The sequence below is a fragment of the Alexandromys fortis genome, unplaced genomic scaffold (genome assembly GCF_014885135.2).
Source record: "Alexandromys fortis isolate MF-2015 unplaced genomic scaffold, M_Fortis_MF-2015_v1.1 scaffold_182, whole genome shotgun sequence".
In the NCBI taxonomy this organism is placed as follows: Eukaryota; Metazoa; Chordata; class Mammalia; order Rodentia; family Cricetidae; genus Alexandromys; species Alexandromys fortis.
Genome location: NW_026068068.1, coordinates 3,292,171 through 3,309,020, shown reverse-complemented (window position 1 = coordinate 3,309,020; position 16,850 = coordinate 3,292,171). Strand labels below are relative to the sequence as shown.

At 38.5% G+C, this 16,850-nt stretch overlaps 1 protein-coding gene across 1 annotated transcript in view; it reads left to right on the top strand.

The window, feature by feature from the left end:
* Positions 1–11,827, top strand: part of Itgb8 (integrin subunit beta 8) — a 62,808-nt gene extending 50,981 nt beyond the window's left edge. The window contains exons 10-13 of the mRNA XM_050120828.1: positions 1,256–1,481; positions 2,527–2,633; positions 6,352–6,515; positions 6,607–11,827. Of these exons, the coding sequence (XP_049976785.1) occupies positions 1,256–1,481; positions 2,527–2,633; positions 6,352–6,515; positions 6,607–6,729 (620 nt within the window). The 3' untranslated portion in view covers positions 6,730–11,827. The remainder of the gene's footprint in view (positions 1–1,255; positions 1,482–2,526; positions 2,634–6,351; positions 6,516–6,606) is intronic.
* Positions 11,828–16,850: the final 5,023 nt, after the last annotated feature.

Below are 16,850 nucleotides of genomic sequence, written 5' to 3'. Positions count from 1 at the left end.
AAAAGGAAGGGTACTTATAGTAAAGATTTACTATAGATTTATAGTAAAATAGGCTTGAGAAATACTATATAAAACATAAAGTATACCACCTTTGGAGACTTCTGTTTCACATTAACATATTAAATTTTGGACACTTTCTATAGTCTAAAATCCATTTAGTAATGTGTAGCCAAGATTTTCTCAAAAAGTTAATTGTCTGCATACAAGTTTCCAGCCACACACTCACATGCACATGCACACGCACGCACACACACACACACACACACACACACACACATCCCTTTTTTCTTTCTCATTATATCACCTAGTAACAGTTCATAGCACAGATTCAGCCTGTCTTGCTAATCCCCTGCATTCATTCTGAGGATAAAGGAGATGATTTCGGCTTCTCAGGAGACTTATCTTTTTTTTTTTTTTTGAGAATAAGAAAAAAAAAGTTTCCGCCTCCTCCCCGCCTCCCCTTTTCCCCCCCCCCCCCCCCCCCCCCCCCCCCCCCCCCCCCCCCCCCCCCCCCCCCCCCCCCCCCCCCCCCCCCCCCCCTCCAAAGAGCAGTCATGGTTCCCTGCCCTGTGGAAAGTCCAAGGTCCTCCCCGCTCCGTCCATGTCTAGGAAGGTGAACATCCAAACTGGCTAGGCTCCCACCAAGCCTGAACATGAAGTAGGATCAGAACCCCTTGCCATTGACCTTGGCTTCTCATCAGTCCTCATTGTTCGCCATGATCAGAGAGTCCGGTTTTATCCCATGCTTTTTCAGTCACAGTCCAGCTGGCCTTGGTGAGCTCCCAATAGATCAGCCCCCACTGTCTCAAACCACACCTGAATCCACAGAAGCAGTAGCATGGCTGCCCTGTCACTCTGCAAAGCTTTCCTGGGGCCTAGTATCTGTGACGAGGGTAACCTGGAATCCACCGACCAAATACTTTCTTGCTGATTTTAAGTCAGCTTTTATGGCTTCATTATATTTATGTGCTTTTAATTTAAAATTTGAAAGCATAATGGCATTTAATAAGTTAGGCAGCCACCAAGTAGGTGCTTTCTTCATGTATGTTAGCATAATATGTTGGTAGAAGAAAATTATCTCCAATAGAACAGCTTCGAAAACAAACACTCCTAAATATTGGCACTGCTTTGTCAAAACAAATTGAAACTGGTGCTGTTCCCATTCATAGGAATATTAAATGTTCCCAGGGAAATGAAGGCAGCTTACAAAGTTAGTGGGCCTGCTGGCCCTGATCCTGCTGTGTCTCTGTTGTAGGGCATGGGGAGTGCGAAGGTGGCAGATGCCAGTGCTTCAGTGGCTGGGAAGGAGATCGGTGCCAGTGTCCATCAGCCTTAGCACAACACTGTGTCAATTCCAAGGGCCAAGTTTGCAGCGGAAGAGGCACCTGTGTGTGTGGCAGGTGTGAGTGCACTGACCCCAGGAGCATTGGCCGCCTCTGCGAGCACTGCCCAACCTGCCATCTCTCCTGCAATGAAAACTGGTATGTTCTGTCTCCAGCAGGAGCAAAACAGCCCTTGCTGAAAGCTGTTTTCATTCTCTGTTCTGCCTTTTTAAATCTTAGTTGCTGGATCCTTAGTTATTCTAAAATAATGATAATGATGATTTAACAAACTGTGTGGGACATTCTAAGAATTAGGATACTGAAGTTCCTATCTTTGGCTAGTAAGTTTCTTTGGAAAAATTAGAACAAATCTGCATAAACTACTTTGTTTGGTTTTTTAAGATAGTTTTCTGAAAATAGAGACTGCCAGCTAGCCTACTAATGGCAATTTGGCTGTGTGGCGTACAATAAGCTGTTAAAACTCTGTGTCTTTGGTTAAAAATTGATGTGGGATGTAGGGTCTGGGTACCCTGGAAACGAACCATCAGTCTCCACTTACAAGATATAAGACTAATAACAATACATTTGTGGAAGAATTGAAGTTGCTACGAAGCACTCAGGATGCACAAGTGGAAAGCCCTGTGTTACATGACCGTTTGGTGCTATGAACATATTTTCCAATGACAATCTGAGACCTACTAAAAGAAAAAAAAGCCCCTGTGTAAATGTCACTGTGTCTATGGTTTGCTTGTTCCAGTTTTTAAAACATGTACTTTCCCACATCAGTAATGCAAATAAGAATCTTAGAAATAAGCATAGTAATTTATTTAAATCATTCAGAAATGTAATGTTTTACTATAATGGAGTTTATTCATTTGCTACTGGGTCTTTAATGTAGGTCTCACATATGTTGGGCAAGTACTCTACTAAGCAACATATCCTGTCTTTTTTCTTTTTTAATTTTTGAGACAGTGTTTCACCCTGGCTGGTTTCACTCTACAGCTCAAGCAGCCCTTTGAATCTTCCTGCCTCAGCCTTTCATGTAGCTGGGATTCCTGGACCACCAGGCCTTGCTCCTGGGATTAGTTCCAATTGGACCTAATCCAAATGTGTCCATTAGTTGCTGTTTTGTTGTTGTATTTTTCACAGGAAGTATAAGTGTGTTGCCTTTTTGTAGTAGTAACCCTTTGACCTTCCTGCACAGGAGCTGTATGCAGTGTCTCCACTCTCACAATCTGTCTCAGGCTCTACTTGATCAATGTAAAACCTCCTGTGCTGTCCTGGAACAGCATCGCGTGGACCAAGCTTCAGGTGAGTGTGGGGAGGTTCCTGGGGCTGAAGGGTCTGCCGAGCACTGCTTCCTTCCTCAAGGAAGGAGCGATGACTTCTTACTATTCCCTTATAAACACTTTGAAAGCAACTTTTACCACTCTGCCTCAGATACGCTTTAAAAAGTGTACTTCTTTGTATACACACTATTTCCTTGATGGTGCTCCATTTTTTTAATCTCCCATAGATGGAATAGCAGAGTGGCCGGAGTCACCTCTCATCCTCACAGCTCTCTTCCTGTGCCGCCTGCCTCCACCAAGGAGCAGGCGAATTATCCAGACAAACATCCAGAAGCCAAAGCATAGGTGCCCCGTGGAGAATAATTTCTCTAGGAGATCTGGAGCCATGATTTTTCCTTATAACCTACATTTGCTGCTGACCCTGCTGACCCTCCTCATATCTATCAACACTTTATTCTCCTGTTTCAAGTCAAACCGTATTTGAAGTGATAATCTGCTGTTGTAACATACCTAACTTCCAAAGGTTATGAGGCTGGACATGTAGTCTGTTGGGAGAGCACTTGCCTGACATGGGTAAAACCCCATGTTCAAGGCCCAGTACCACATAAAACTGGGCATCATGGCACATAACAGAACTTGGAATGTGGGGTCAAGAGGATCGTAAGTTCAAGGTCAGCCTCAGATACATAGGGAAATCAAGGCCAGCCAGGGCCACATGATACCTGCCTGTTACCCTAAAAAGAAAAGAAAAAGAAAAATGAAAGGAAAAAAGATAAAACTTCAAGGTGAATGATCTAAATCTGACAAAATAGAATGTGTTAGTTTTAGGCTCAAGACCTTAGCCTAAAGCATAGTAAGTGAAAAACATCAGCCCATTTGTAAAGCTTCCTGAGACAACACCTCATCTATAAAACACAGGGTCAGAACAGCATTTAAAAATTAAATGACAAAAAGCCAATGAACATAAAAGAAATATCTCAAGTCAGGGACTGAGAGATGGCTCAGAGGTTAAGAGCATTGACTGTTCTTTCAGAGGTCTTGAGTTCAATTCCCAGCAACCACATAGTGGTTCACAGTCATTGATAGTGAGATCTGATGCCTTCTTCTGGCATGCAAGCATACATGGAGGTAGAATGTTATATACATAATAAAAATAAAATAAGAGTCCAGTCAAAGGTGAAGTATAAATGGGAAAGAGTTATGTTCATAAACTGCTTTGAGTGCCCACCCACTGAGATGGTGGGGCTGATCTCATGGGAGCTCACCAGGCCAGCTGGACTGGGATTGATGGAGCATGTGATCAAACCGAACTCTCTGAACGTGGCTGACAAGGAGGGCTGACTGAGAAGCCAAGGACAATGGCACTGGGTTTTGATCCTACTGCATGTACTGGCTTTGTGGGAATTTATTCTGTTTGGATGCTCACCTTCCTAGACCTGGATGGAGCGGGGAGGACCTTCGGGGAGGACCTTGGACTTCCTACAGGGCAGGGAACCCTGACTGCTCTTTGGGCTGGAGAGGGAGGGGGAGGGGGAATGGGAGGAAGAAGGAGGAAAATGGGAGGAAGTGAAAATTTGTAATAATAATATAAAAATAAAAAAGTAACAATGAGAAAACAATTAAAAAACAGAAAAACCAAAAAATTGCTTTGAAAAAAGTTTATTTGGGTACTCCCCCCCCCCAAAAAAAATCACCAAAGTCCCTTTTGCACAGGTCCAAGGTGTAGATAGAAGTTATACTTGCAGTCAGGTCTTTAGAAACCAACCTTTTGTATCTACTACTTCAAGAAATGAAAAGCCAGTTCTTCAGAGGAACAGCAGAGTAGCAATACCCTACACATCTGAGTTTCTCATATTTCATTCCTGTCATGCTGATCTTAGCCCACAGTAAATTTGAAAAGAGTCCCATGTGCTGCCAGCTGAGGCTGCAGCAATCTCACCAGAAAGCCTAGTGCCTTCTAATAAAGAAGGGCCCTACATGTCATTAATTATGTTAAGTAAACACTACTCTGACTTAAGGGTTATTGCACACAGTATTTCCTTAAATCTCTTTAGAAAAAGGCCCAGCCTGACCTCGGCTATGAAAAGCATGACCAGGGGCAATGTTGGACCATCCATAACAACATGGGGAAAATGCATGCAGATTTGAACTCTCAGAGAGTCCTCTGAGGGCTTCCCTCCACTTTACAACTATTTTGCAAGGAAAGGAAAAGGGCATTTGTTAGGCACCTCAATTACACTTAATCACACTCAATCACACTTACAGGATCTCCTCTCAGTTTCGTGGCTAAGCTCCCACCAGGCAAAAAGCCAGGAGTGGGAGGGATCAAGCCATGTGTCCCTCTGAGGATGGGTTCAGCCTATAGAGTAGACTAGGTCAACTAAGGGACATCAATCTGTCAGGAGATAAGCCATGAGGGTCACTAACCTGAAGGGAGCTATAGAAGATCAAATAGCACCACCTTTGTACACTCATTTTGTATTCTGTCCCCATGACATTGTTAACAAGGAAACATTATGCTGCACTGGCTTCTGTTGTTTCCATTCCAATACATAGGAGTGGGTGTGTCTTTGACCTCCTCAAGGTTTTTTGTCACTAATTGTAAGCAATGGTCTCTATTAAGTCCACCTAGTTAGAAAAGACCTCTTTTCCCCATTACTGAATCTTTGCCTTGTTCAAGAGGCATACTGAGTAATCACTGGACATTCGGGCCAGAATCAACACTACTTGCATGCTAGCTGCTCTGCTTATGGCCTTGGTACATCCTCTCCCTAGAGGCTTTTTCAGAGGCAACTGCTACATTCAGACTCCATCCCTGAAGCCTGCCGAATGGGTGGAGAAACATATGCTTCAGTCCAGGAAGTGATTTTATGAATCTGGGGCAGTTTGTGAGCTCTGTGGAATACCCATTATTGCGAAACTATGTTCCTCAGAGATGAGAGTATACTTCGGGTAAGCATAGAGCCTGCAACTTTTCCAAGGACAGTTTGCCAGACCTTGCTAAAACAAAGGTTGAGCATGCTCCCTCTCCTAGTACAGCTTTTCTTTCTTTAGCTAGTGATTATTTGTTCTTGGAGGAACACTTAATGAATTTGTGCAAGCAAACAGACTAGATTAGTTAACTAGTAAAGAGTGAGACATGATATTTGGGTTTTATCTGAGATTTGACACTCCCACTTCTCGCAGTCATGATGTGTAATAGCACTGAAATCTTATACCAGGATTTAGAGGAAATATTTACTTGCCTATTAGAGACGTCCTGAGTCTAGCTTCTGCAGATGTTTACTTTACTTTCCATCATGCTGAACAACAAAGTTGGAGAAAGCATAAAAAGAGAAACACATGCTAAATGCTTAGGGCTGCTCAATATTTTTTTAATTATGTTTTCCACATAGTGTGGAGCATTACACACCACTACAGTTCCTTCTGTGACTATTGTAAAGAGACAAAGTCTCTTACATGCAGGTAAGAGATTTGTGCATAGCAAACTACAAATATGTATACGTGTGTGTGTGTGTGTGTGTGTGTGTGTGTGTGTGTGTGTGATCTTTAACTGTAGATATTCTCCAAGAGGGGTTTACTTTTTTGAGTAGGCACTAATGCCAGCCTCCTGATTTGAAAATACAGATTTGTAAATAACATTATTTCTGTTATAGGAATGTAAACATTTATTTGACAGGAAATTTTGGTTTACTTTTTAAACTTTTTTTTAACCTATCAATTTGTTGTCTTTCTTGCAGAATGTTTACCTGGCCCAAGCTACCTGCGAATATTTTTCATCATATTCATAGTCACATTCTTGATTGGGTTGCTTAAGGTCCTCATCATCAGACAGGTGGTTCTGCAATGGAGTAGTAACAGGATAAAGTCTTCCTCAGATTACAGGCTGTCTGCTTCCACAAAGGTTGGTGAATTCAGAGAATAGCTGTCAGAGTGTTGCTTCCTCTTCTAACACTCAGATTCTTCACTAACACTAATATTTCTTCTCCACCAAGGATAAACTGATTCTGCAAAGTGTTTGCACAAGAGCTGTAACCTACCGACGAGAAAAGCCCGAGGAAATAAAAATGGATATCAGCAAACTTGATGCTCATGAGGCTTTCATGTGCAGCTTCTAAAAAAAAAGATTTAAAAAGCAGTAACAATCAAAACAATGCTGCTGGAAACTGGATGATTTTTCGCACAACTGCTCCGAAAAAGTACAATATAAAATGTCACAGGAGGAGACAAATTATTGAAGAGTGTGCTATGAAGACTGGCAAGTGTCTTCACAACCATGTGGCTCCCCCAGCTGCTGAACTTTTCAGAGATCGATGTGTTTTACTACTGTTGGATACTAGTGTTGTAGCACTTTACTGTAATATATAACTTATTTAGATCAGCGTAGAATGTAGGTCATCTGAAAAGCACTGATTACACTTTACAGGTTCCCGCCATCCCTGCACTTCCCAGAGTCAGTGCTGGGAAACAGGTTGGAATGATGTGTCTACCACGGTGCAGTGATTCTTGTACATAACCTGCTGATGGAAAAGATCCAGGAGTCACTGAAAGCAGTCACTCACACCACTTGGCGTTGCGTAGATGTGCACCACCAGCTGAATAATGGTAAGTGTTCCACTTCAGCTGGAGGTGAACAGATAAAACCTTAACCTTAAGGGGTGTTGCTTTTAAAACTGTGGTTTGGAGCATGTGCATTTCTGTTTTCTTCTCTTTTGCAAAATAGATGTCGACTCTAAACATTTTCTCTTTTTTACATTTATATTCTGTTTTTTTTTTCCTTCTGGAATAAGTCTATAATGTCATAGATGACTGGATTACATAAGTGCTAAGTTACTACTGCCATAGAAATCTATATGACAATGTCACTTTATTAGAACTGGTTTTTAAAGCTGAATGTTAATAAGGATCACTGTAAAGTGTCTTCTAAGTCCACAGCTTCTTTGTCAGAAGACCCAGAATTTCGTATTTTCTTACCTGTCAAACTGGATGTGCTGTTTCACTGTCTCACTGATCTCACAGTACCTGAAATCCACAAGGAGTCTAAGGAACTGCCTCAAGTGGACGGCCCTCTTTTCTGGTTTTCACTCCAGTTGCATATCAACATTTTCAAATGGAAAGCTGTACTGTTTCTGCCCTCCTGTGCCATCTAAGGGCATTCTCTGAGTCATCCCAACCCTCCTCATGAGACCCACAACAGCATGAAATTGGAGAAGGGTGGGTGATATCTTGGAAATAAGCTAATCCCGCCCCCTTTTGTGAGTCAAGAAACTGAGGCCCGGAAAATTTAAATGATTTCACAAAAACACAAAGCAATGAAGGGGCAGTGTTAGAGATCTGCCTTGCAATTGCACGCCAGCATTGCACAATAGCACACTACCTCTCGAATCTGCAAAACACCCGTGGTAAAGGTTAAAATTTGATTTATTGGTGTCCTGAGTATGTTTCCGTGACACTATTTCTAAGCAAAGTAGAAATGGATTTGTGTAGAAGCAGCTTCTTGTTTTTCTCATTAGCCACCTTCTGATGAGGCTTTAGTGCCCTTCCCTACACACAATGGCTGTAAGAACAAACCTCCTGGACCTGTTCATGGCTCAGTTTAACCCTTCTTGTAGAGGCTTGGCACTTAAATTCTAACTTCTAACTATTTTATTTGTAATACGTGTTTTACCTGTGACAACAGAAGAATCTAAAGAAATGTCTCTCCCAGATTCGCTGCTTCCCAGCACTTGAAAGTTTTAGATATTTTCATTTTGATGAAGACTAACTTCAATTAGATATTGCACTCTAGGGCCTGGAAAGCCTTCAGCAGACATGACAAGTCCTTTAGAAGTGTAGTGGTGATGCTGCTAACTTGAACTGTCTCTTCTTTCTCCAGGGGAGATGGGCATCGTCAAAACACTGCATACTGTGACTCTGTGTCAGGAAACTGGTCACTGAAAGCTGGTGTGAAAAGCATACTATGCTGCTCATGACATACAGTATCCGTTTATAAATATATAAATTACTGGATGCTTTGCAGTTCCCCCCCCCCAAAATGGAAGATATCCACTAATTAAATGCTGACAACTTAAAAGTGAGCGGTGTTTAAAAGTGAACGATAGATTATCCAGGATGAATGGGCAAAGGAGTATATACATAACGGGAATCCATGAAAAGCAAGGATTTGTACTCTTTTAGCCCTTCACTAGTTTGCACTAATTTTAAGATGGAGCAAGGTTGTTACCACAGGAAACACAAACTTCCTTGCCGGGAATTCAGTGCCAGATGATAATATGTACTTAACACATGGGATGTCTTGTGGTTTCTCTTTCTCTTCTTTTGTGTTAACTTAAGAGCTAATTCTTAAAGATTGTAGGGCTCATATTTTACTTGAATAATTGATGTTCTTCTGTTTAATAGTTTGTTAAAGGAGAATTAATATTTTATTAAATAGAATTAATTAACAGGGAAGGGGAAATAGTAATCTTAGATTAAATAATTTATGTACTTAGAGACTATTTTCTAATGCTAAATAACTGCAAGAGTCTTTTGAGAGTTGTTGACAATGATGCAATTAATTGACTTTAAATTGTTAGAAAAATTAGTAACTTGAATGATTTTTTTTTTGGCATGGCAGCATTTTGTGTCTTGGTGTGTAATTATTCAGAAATATTCCATACATCCACTCCATATACAAGTTGTATCTTCTGAAATATTTTTACACTGCAGTATACATTTATTTATAGACATTTGATACAATTTTTAAACATTTTCTACTATTATTTATTAAGCCATAGAATGCTCTAAAAAACTTAAAAATTCACTGAAAATCAAGTTATATCCCCAATGTTCAATTTATTTTAGTTTATAAAGAGAACTAAGAATACATGTCTCTATAGGCAAACCTTTCAAAACTTATAAAATTAAAATTCTTTATACATTAAATGCAAAACTTTACCAAAGAATAAATTTCAAGTATTTTAATATTTACTTACTCTCTATTGAATATGTTCTTGTATATATCAACAGACATCCCTGAGACACTGAAATCATTTAATATTGCTAGATTATGAATATTTTTCTCCATAGAATATTTCTTCTGGTACTTGGTAGAATAAATTATACCCAATGGATTTTCCTTACTTTCCTGGTTCCTGTTTGTCCCATTCACACTTCTCTAGAATTTGGCCATAAGCTTCAAACTGTTATGTTCAATTATAAACAATAGCTGTCTAATAATATGACTAAGTTTTCCATTTCAAAAGATTTATGAATTTAAACACTCATTTGAACAAAGACAGCCCCAATGAAAACAAAGAATTTAAAATTTTCACAACTAGTAATTTATGTTTTTATAAAGGTAGCAACTCACTAGGAAGTTCAACCATATGAATATTGAATTCTCTTTGTTTACTCTTAATACCTAGTTTACAGTTATCCTTATGTCCTTAAACACATCATTTCATTTCATGTGATGAAAAATCTTCAAAGAAATATAGAACTAATTAATATTCCTTCAAATCCTTCATTTTTCACAATCCATAATTCCTGCATGGCAAATTAGTTATGATAACTGATTAAACATATCTACTGTATGTGTTGCTGATTCTAGGACACACACTTTTTCAATTTATAATCTCCAAAATTGTGATGTCTTTTGAAATTATCATCTGCAATGCAGTGTTTGAAGTTGTGTAGGAATAAACACTACACTACTTCAATTTAATTTAATATTCATGGATACACAGTTTTTCCTTTCCTTATACATGTTTATGAATTCATTTGTGATAACATGTAAAGCCAGTGTCCAATACAACTGAACCACATACCACTCAACACTGACCTAACTGACTGTCAGCTCATATCCTTGCATCTCCAAGTTACAAAAGCTCTTTTAGGCTCACATTTATGTGTTATGATAATAGCAGTGATCTAGGCAAACCTAAGTTAACTATAAAAATACAGAGGCTTTTCAAGCTTCCTGTAAGGATCTTCAGTCTTTCCACTTTTTTGAAGAAATTGTTTGAAATAATCATCTCACTTTTAAATAAGTTAACTGGAAAAAAGATTATATGAAAATATCATAGTTAGATTTAATGGCAATTGTATGCTTGATGTCAGCTGCAAGAGAATAAATGATGCAACCAGTGGTCTTGTGGAAAAGATTTCCTCTTAGGTCCCCTAACTTTCTTATTTTTCCTTATCCCTTCTGTTCATTCTCTGTTTTCTTTGCCTCGAATAGCTTGCCTTTTCAGCCCATGTAATGACTGTTACAAAACTCTATAGTTAAAATATAGTACTTATGAGAAACAATTGTTCCACTTTCTGGGCAGCTTTCAATCAAATATGTGAGAGTAACAACACTACTCTGTGTCTACCTGAAGTACCCTCCTGCATAAAATGTATCCTTCTATGCTAACACTTTCAACCAGGTGTCTGTTCTTCACAACCAATTTTAGTACAATTGTCAAACACAACGCCATAAAAGAGAAGAACACTGCATCATCAAGGATGGGATCATATGATTTGTGTAAAGAACTTTAACTGACTTTACACCGACAAATGTGATTTTATAGCAAGTCTGCACAATGACAACTATGGTACATAGACTTTTTTGAAATATTGAATAAAATTATTTTCGTTCTAAATTATAAGAAAGTATAAATTTGCACATTAATATAGAAATTCATTTTGTGTATATTTAACATACCTTTAAACCTATTTTACATGTACTAGCTACTTTATTAAGGTTTTTAAATCTCTGCAAAAATGATTAGACATTTTTAAATTATCAATAATGTAATCTTACTTTGTTTCACTTAACAAATGCTGCCTTTGTAAAAAGATATTTAACATAGACTGTATTTTTAAATCAAAATATTTGAATATAAAATAACTCAAAGATAAAAAAAAACCAAATTCTTCATGAACACATTTTGTATTGTTTCTGGCTTTGAATTATATGAAAGGTGAAATTGCCTTAATTGATACAGAAGATTGATAAATATAACAATTTCATGTACTATACTATGAATCTCTTCAATGACTGGTTGACTACTAATTTCTCTTTTATGTATTTATTAAAAGCTGACACTGTAGATTGTTGTGAGATGTTTATTTTTCTAACAGAGCTTATAAGAGTTGTGACAAGGCATTGAATTGATAAACCTATCTGTTTAAATGTAGGTGTTAATCAACATGAAATTTTAAGTTTTAAAATAAAACTTCAAGGCTCTAATAAAAATATAAAGTGTATTGTGCTTTATTTTCCATGTGCTTCACAACCCTCTAAACCTTGGGAAACAATACTGACAGAGGAGAGAATGTGGCAACAGTGACATGCTGTCTCCGACACAGGACATGGAATAATTTTTAAAAGCTACTATTTTTAGGCTATGAAAAAGAGCTGTTACATCCTAAACTTCTCTTGCCCCTTTAGGTGTGTGCCTAATTATGGAAACAGAAACTATATCCTCATGACAGGGTATTAAAAACATTAGTCCATTTTAAAACTGACATTCTCTGCCTTTAAGAGATTTCTACCATCAGATAAAGAACAATTTTATATAAACATTATTAATACCCATTCCAGAATGTCACCACTAAGCAATGGATATTTGTTAAAAGGTTTTAGAGGCTTCTTTCATTTAACCTAAGGGAAAGAATAAAATAACAAGGTGGAGGATGTCCTAAACACTGAATAAGACAGACTATCTTTAAAAAGCTCTTGATGATTTGAAGAGGTTGTACATACAATGCACCATTAGATAGAAAACACACTGGAAAGTTCATAGGAAAGTTACTAAAAAGTCGATCTCACAGGACTTCATTTTGAAAACTCACCCCAGTTGTTTTTGGACTACACCCAGTCTTTGAGGATCAGAGTTCTTCTACCCTGTTCTAATCATGGAATCTTCTTTCTGTGTTTCCATAGAGTACACTACAATTTCCAGACTCCATTGCAGTGGAAAGAAAGAGGATGTGTTCAAATCTGGCTTCACTTTCCCTTTTCCTTTTACCATTGTCTGTGACAACTAGAGAAACTGTGTTAGCATAGGAAACTCTGTCCTGAGACCTGTAGATAGCTTCCTCTTCACGGAATAGTGCTCACCTTAAAACTGGTCCCAAGCATGTAAACAGTGTAGTTGCACCATTTGACACAGCAGCAGATAACTTGCATTCTACTAATTCTGACTCATTATATAATTGTCCCAATGAATATTCACCAACATAAATACCTTTTTCCCTAATTGTTCAAAGAAGGTAAATGAGTTACAGAGAGGTTGAGGAACTAACAAAAATGTATCAAACCAACAAATGGCCAGGCCTGTGTCCACTTTTCTTTTCACAAATGACCAACTGTTGTGTGAGCCCGCTTGTTTGTTCCTGACTGCTCAGCCCCAAAATAATCACACAGAAACCATATTATTTGCAATACTGTTTGGCCAATAGCTTAAACATATTTCTGGCTAATTCATATTTTAAATTAACCCATGTCCATTAATCTGTGTATTACCATGAGGCTGTAGCTTACCGGGTAAAGTTCCGGTGTGTGTCTCTGGAGGAGCTACATGGATTCTCACTGCATTTCTTTCTCCCAGCATTCAGTTTAGTTTTCCCTACCTAGCTCTACTCTACTGATGTGGGAGTGATTTCTTATTAATAAAGAAACTGCCTAGGCCCCTTGATAGGCCCACCCTTAGGTGGGTGGAGAAAACAGAAGAGAATTCTGGGAGAAAGAAGCTTAATGAGGGAGTCGCCATGATTCTCCCGCTCCAGACAGACACAGGTTAAGATCCTCCCTGGTAAGCCAGCTCGTGGGCTACACAGAATATTAGAAATGGGTTAGAACAATATGTAAGAGCTAGCCAATAAGAAACTGGAACTAGCCGGGCCAGGCAGTGTTTGAAAGAATACAGTTTCCGTGTAATTATTTCGGGGCATAAGCTAGCCATGCGGGCAGCCGGATGCCGGGGACGCAGCCCTGCCGCCGCTCCTATTTCAACACTCTACCCTATCACAGATTATTTATTAACCAATGGTATTTACAACAAACAGAGGGGAATCCCACATCAACCAAACACATATATTTTGAGGATAATTAAACCAGTTCAGTTACCAGAGTCTACTGGGTCCCCAAGCCCCAGAAGATGTGTGCAGTGAAGAAAGTAGAGGAGCTGATACATGTGCACAAATGCTATATGGAAATAAATGGCAACTGAAATGCTCTGTACATTAAGATGCCTCAAGTAAGGGAGGACAGAGGAGTCAGAAATTAACATTGGCCTCACAGGAAAAGTATGTGTGGCCATGGAAAAGAGAGCATCAGGGGGGTCCTAGGAAATTTTAAAGCATGACCACAAGGAAGAGGGAGTGATAACTGCATTCAGAGATGGTATAGGATAATGAAAGGCAGTAACCTAAAGAACTTGGAGTCAAGGACAGGCATGCTATCCTATTGGTATTCCAGTGGTATTACTAGAAGAAACATGGTTGGACTATAACTCCATAAACTCTACTTCTAAACATTAATTTTATACTTTCAAATACTAAATGTAAATACTTATTCAGTACTATCGAGTATTTAGTGAATTTCCTTTTATTAAATTCAAATGGTATTTAATACTAATGTTTAAAAAAGCATACAAGATAAAAAAGAATTCAAATTCTGACCTCTGAGTGGCACTCACTTTCATATGTATATTTATATTTTTGTTTTATTTTCTATGCGATTGATAATTATTATTATTCAAGCATGAAAATAAATTTTCCAAACCAACCACACAGTTGATTATTGCCCTTTTTATTTCAGAAAAATTCACATCTGTAGCTAAGAAACACAGGATAAATAGTGATTACTGTTCTTCCTGAGGTTTTGTGTATTAAGAACTACATTTTTCTTCAAAAATATATCAAATATTTTGTGTGTAAAGATTTAAACCTAAATTTGGCGTAGTTTTTGCTGGTGTGTGCACATGTGTGCACACATGCATGTATGAAGACCAGAGGACAACTTCAGATGTTTTATGTGCCATTTACCATTTGAGACAGGGCCTTGCACTGGCCTGGAACTCACCAAACTCACTGTATCAGCTAGGTCGGCAAGCCTCTGGGATTTTCCTATGTCTACCTCCCCAGTCTGGGGCTTGTACAGTGCATGGAACCGCATCAACTTTTCCTTAAGTTGCATTTGGGAGTTGAACTCATGTTTGTAGAAAAAAACACATTACTGGCTGACCTGTATTGCTCCCAGTCTAAAATGCTGCTTAAGAGACAAACTGTGTTCTATTCATAAGTTTGCCATTATCATGTTAATCAAGGAAAGAATAAACAAAATAAGATAGCAAATATCAAGCATTGTTAACCTCAGATTTCAGGGGGAAACATTTTTTTTTTAAATAGGAAAGACTTGTCCATTTTTAACAAACATGAAAAGAAACCAGAGAGAAACATTCATATTGGGAAGGTTTGGGTAAATTGAGATATGATCTAATGTTGGCCATTTCAATCTACGTCAAAGTACAGTCCATGAAAAAGAGCACAGAATTTTTCCATGAGAAAGTAAAGATCCAAATAAAAGTACAAAGAGAGGGACTATTGGCTTCTGCCTAGAGAATCTCAAGGCAGCTTGGGAACTGACTTGATCTAAGCAATAAAAGTTATTCCAAGAGAATTCTAATGCCAGGCTCAATAGTTACTTTTGGCATCTGTCCAAACTGGATCAAACTCCCAGACTGGTTTCACAAGCCACATTATTCTTGCCAGGCCTTGACTTGTAGACTAAATTCTCACATTATCAAAATATTTGGCCAGACCAAACTAAAGCAGGGAATTTTAAAACCATGTCAATGATCATACTTTCAATGATTCATAAAATAAATCTAATTGAAAGAGCAGCAATATGTGTTTTAGCATGAATATTGTGGCCATATTTATGGGTCATTATGCATTGCATGAGAAAAGCAGATGGCACCTGTGCTCTGCTCTGTATCCCCTGCAGCACACTGAAGTTCATGCACTAGGGCCCAGTGCCACTCAGACTTCTGGTCTTAGTCAGACAAGCTCTCAGACCAGACTGGTAAGAGGAAACTCTTTCTTTACTAGGTTTTTAAAAAAAAATTACATGCTATAGTATTGTTATGATTATAAAATTCACTGTAAACACCACTAAAATAATGAAAATAACCCACTTAAGAAAAAATCTTAATTTGTCAATTTTTTTGATATTAAATGCATTGTTGTCTATGAGCCCCTGGCTTTCACAGATGAGCGCCTGAGCCAGTTGTAGCCATCAGTAGGAAACCCTGCTGACAAGGCAAATTTTGGTATCTAGCTGTCTCAGTCAGGGTTCTATTGCTGTGAAGAGACTGGCTACTCTTATAAATGAAAACATTTAACTGGGGCTGGCTTACAGTTCCAGAGGTTTAGTCCATTATAGTCACAGTGGGAACCATAGAGGCAGACATGGTGCTGGAGAGACAAACACAAAGACCATTCAGTGGTACACTTCCACTTTAACAAAGCCACACCTACTCGAACAAGGCCAAAGTTCCTAATCCATCTCAAGTCGAGTCATTCCTTAATGACCAAGCATTCACATATATGAGCTTATGGGTACCATTCTTACTTAAACCACCACACTAGCCCAAATTTTCTGCATTAAAAACTCTAGAAATGGGGCCAAGAAATGTGCATTCAAAAGCTCTCTACATGGTTCCAGTGACTTCCAATATTTAAAACTCACTCCATAAAGACTGGGAATTGGCAGCAGCAGACCATGAGGTATGGACAGTTTTATCTGATTTTAGTGAGAGCACGGTTGTGCTACAAGCATGTGCTCAAATTTGTTTCAATTCTGTGACATTTTCTCTTATTTTGGTAGTATTTCTACTTTATCACAGGTTTGACAGAAAAAAAAGTTCTCCAGGGGAAATGAGTAATAGCGGAAGAGGAGAGTGTTAGATTGAATGGAAGTATAAATGGAAAAAGTATAAATGTTCCCAACTTAATTCTCAGTAATACTCTAGCTCCAAAATAGAACTATAGGTACCTACCTACTTAGCTAGGTATTCACTGGTATTTCCTGTATTCATTTCTCTAACATATTAAATGGAATTGGGTTCTAGCATAACTGAGGATATGCATTGCTTTAGAGAAAAAAAACTATCTTCTCTTACAAGTGTTTACCAATTATCTAGAGTGGGAAGGACCCTCATATTAGTCAGGAGTCTAAGTGAGACTACTAGAAGAGGAATAGAGA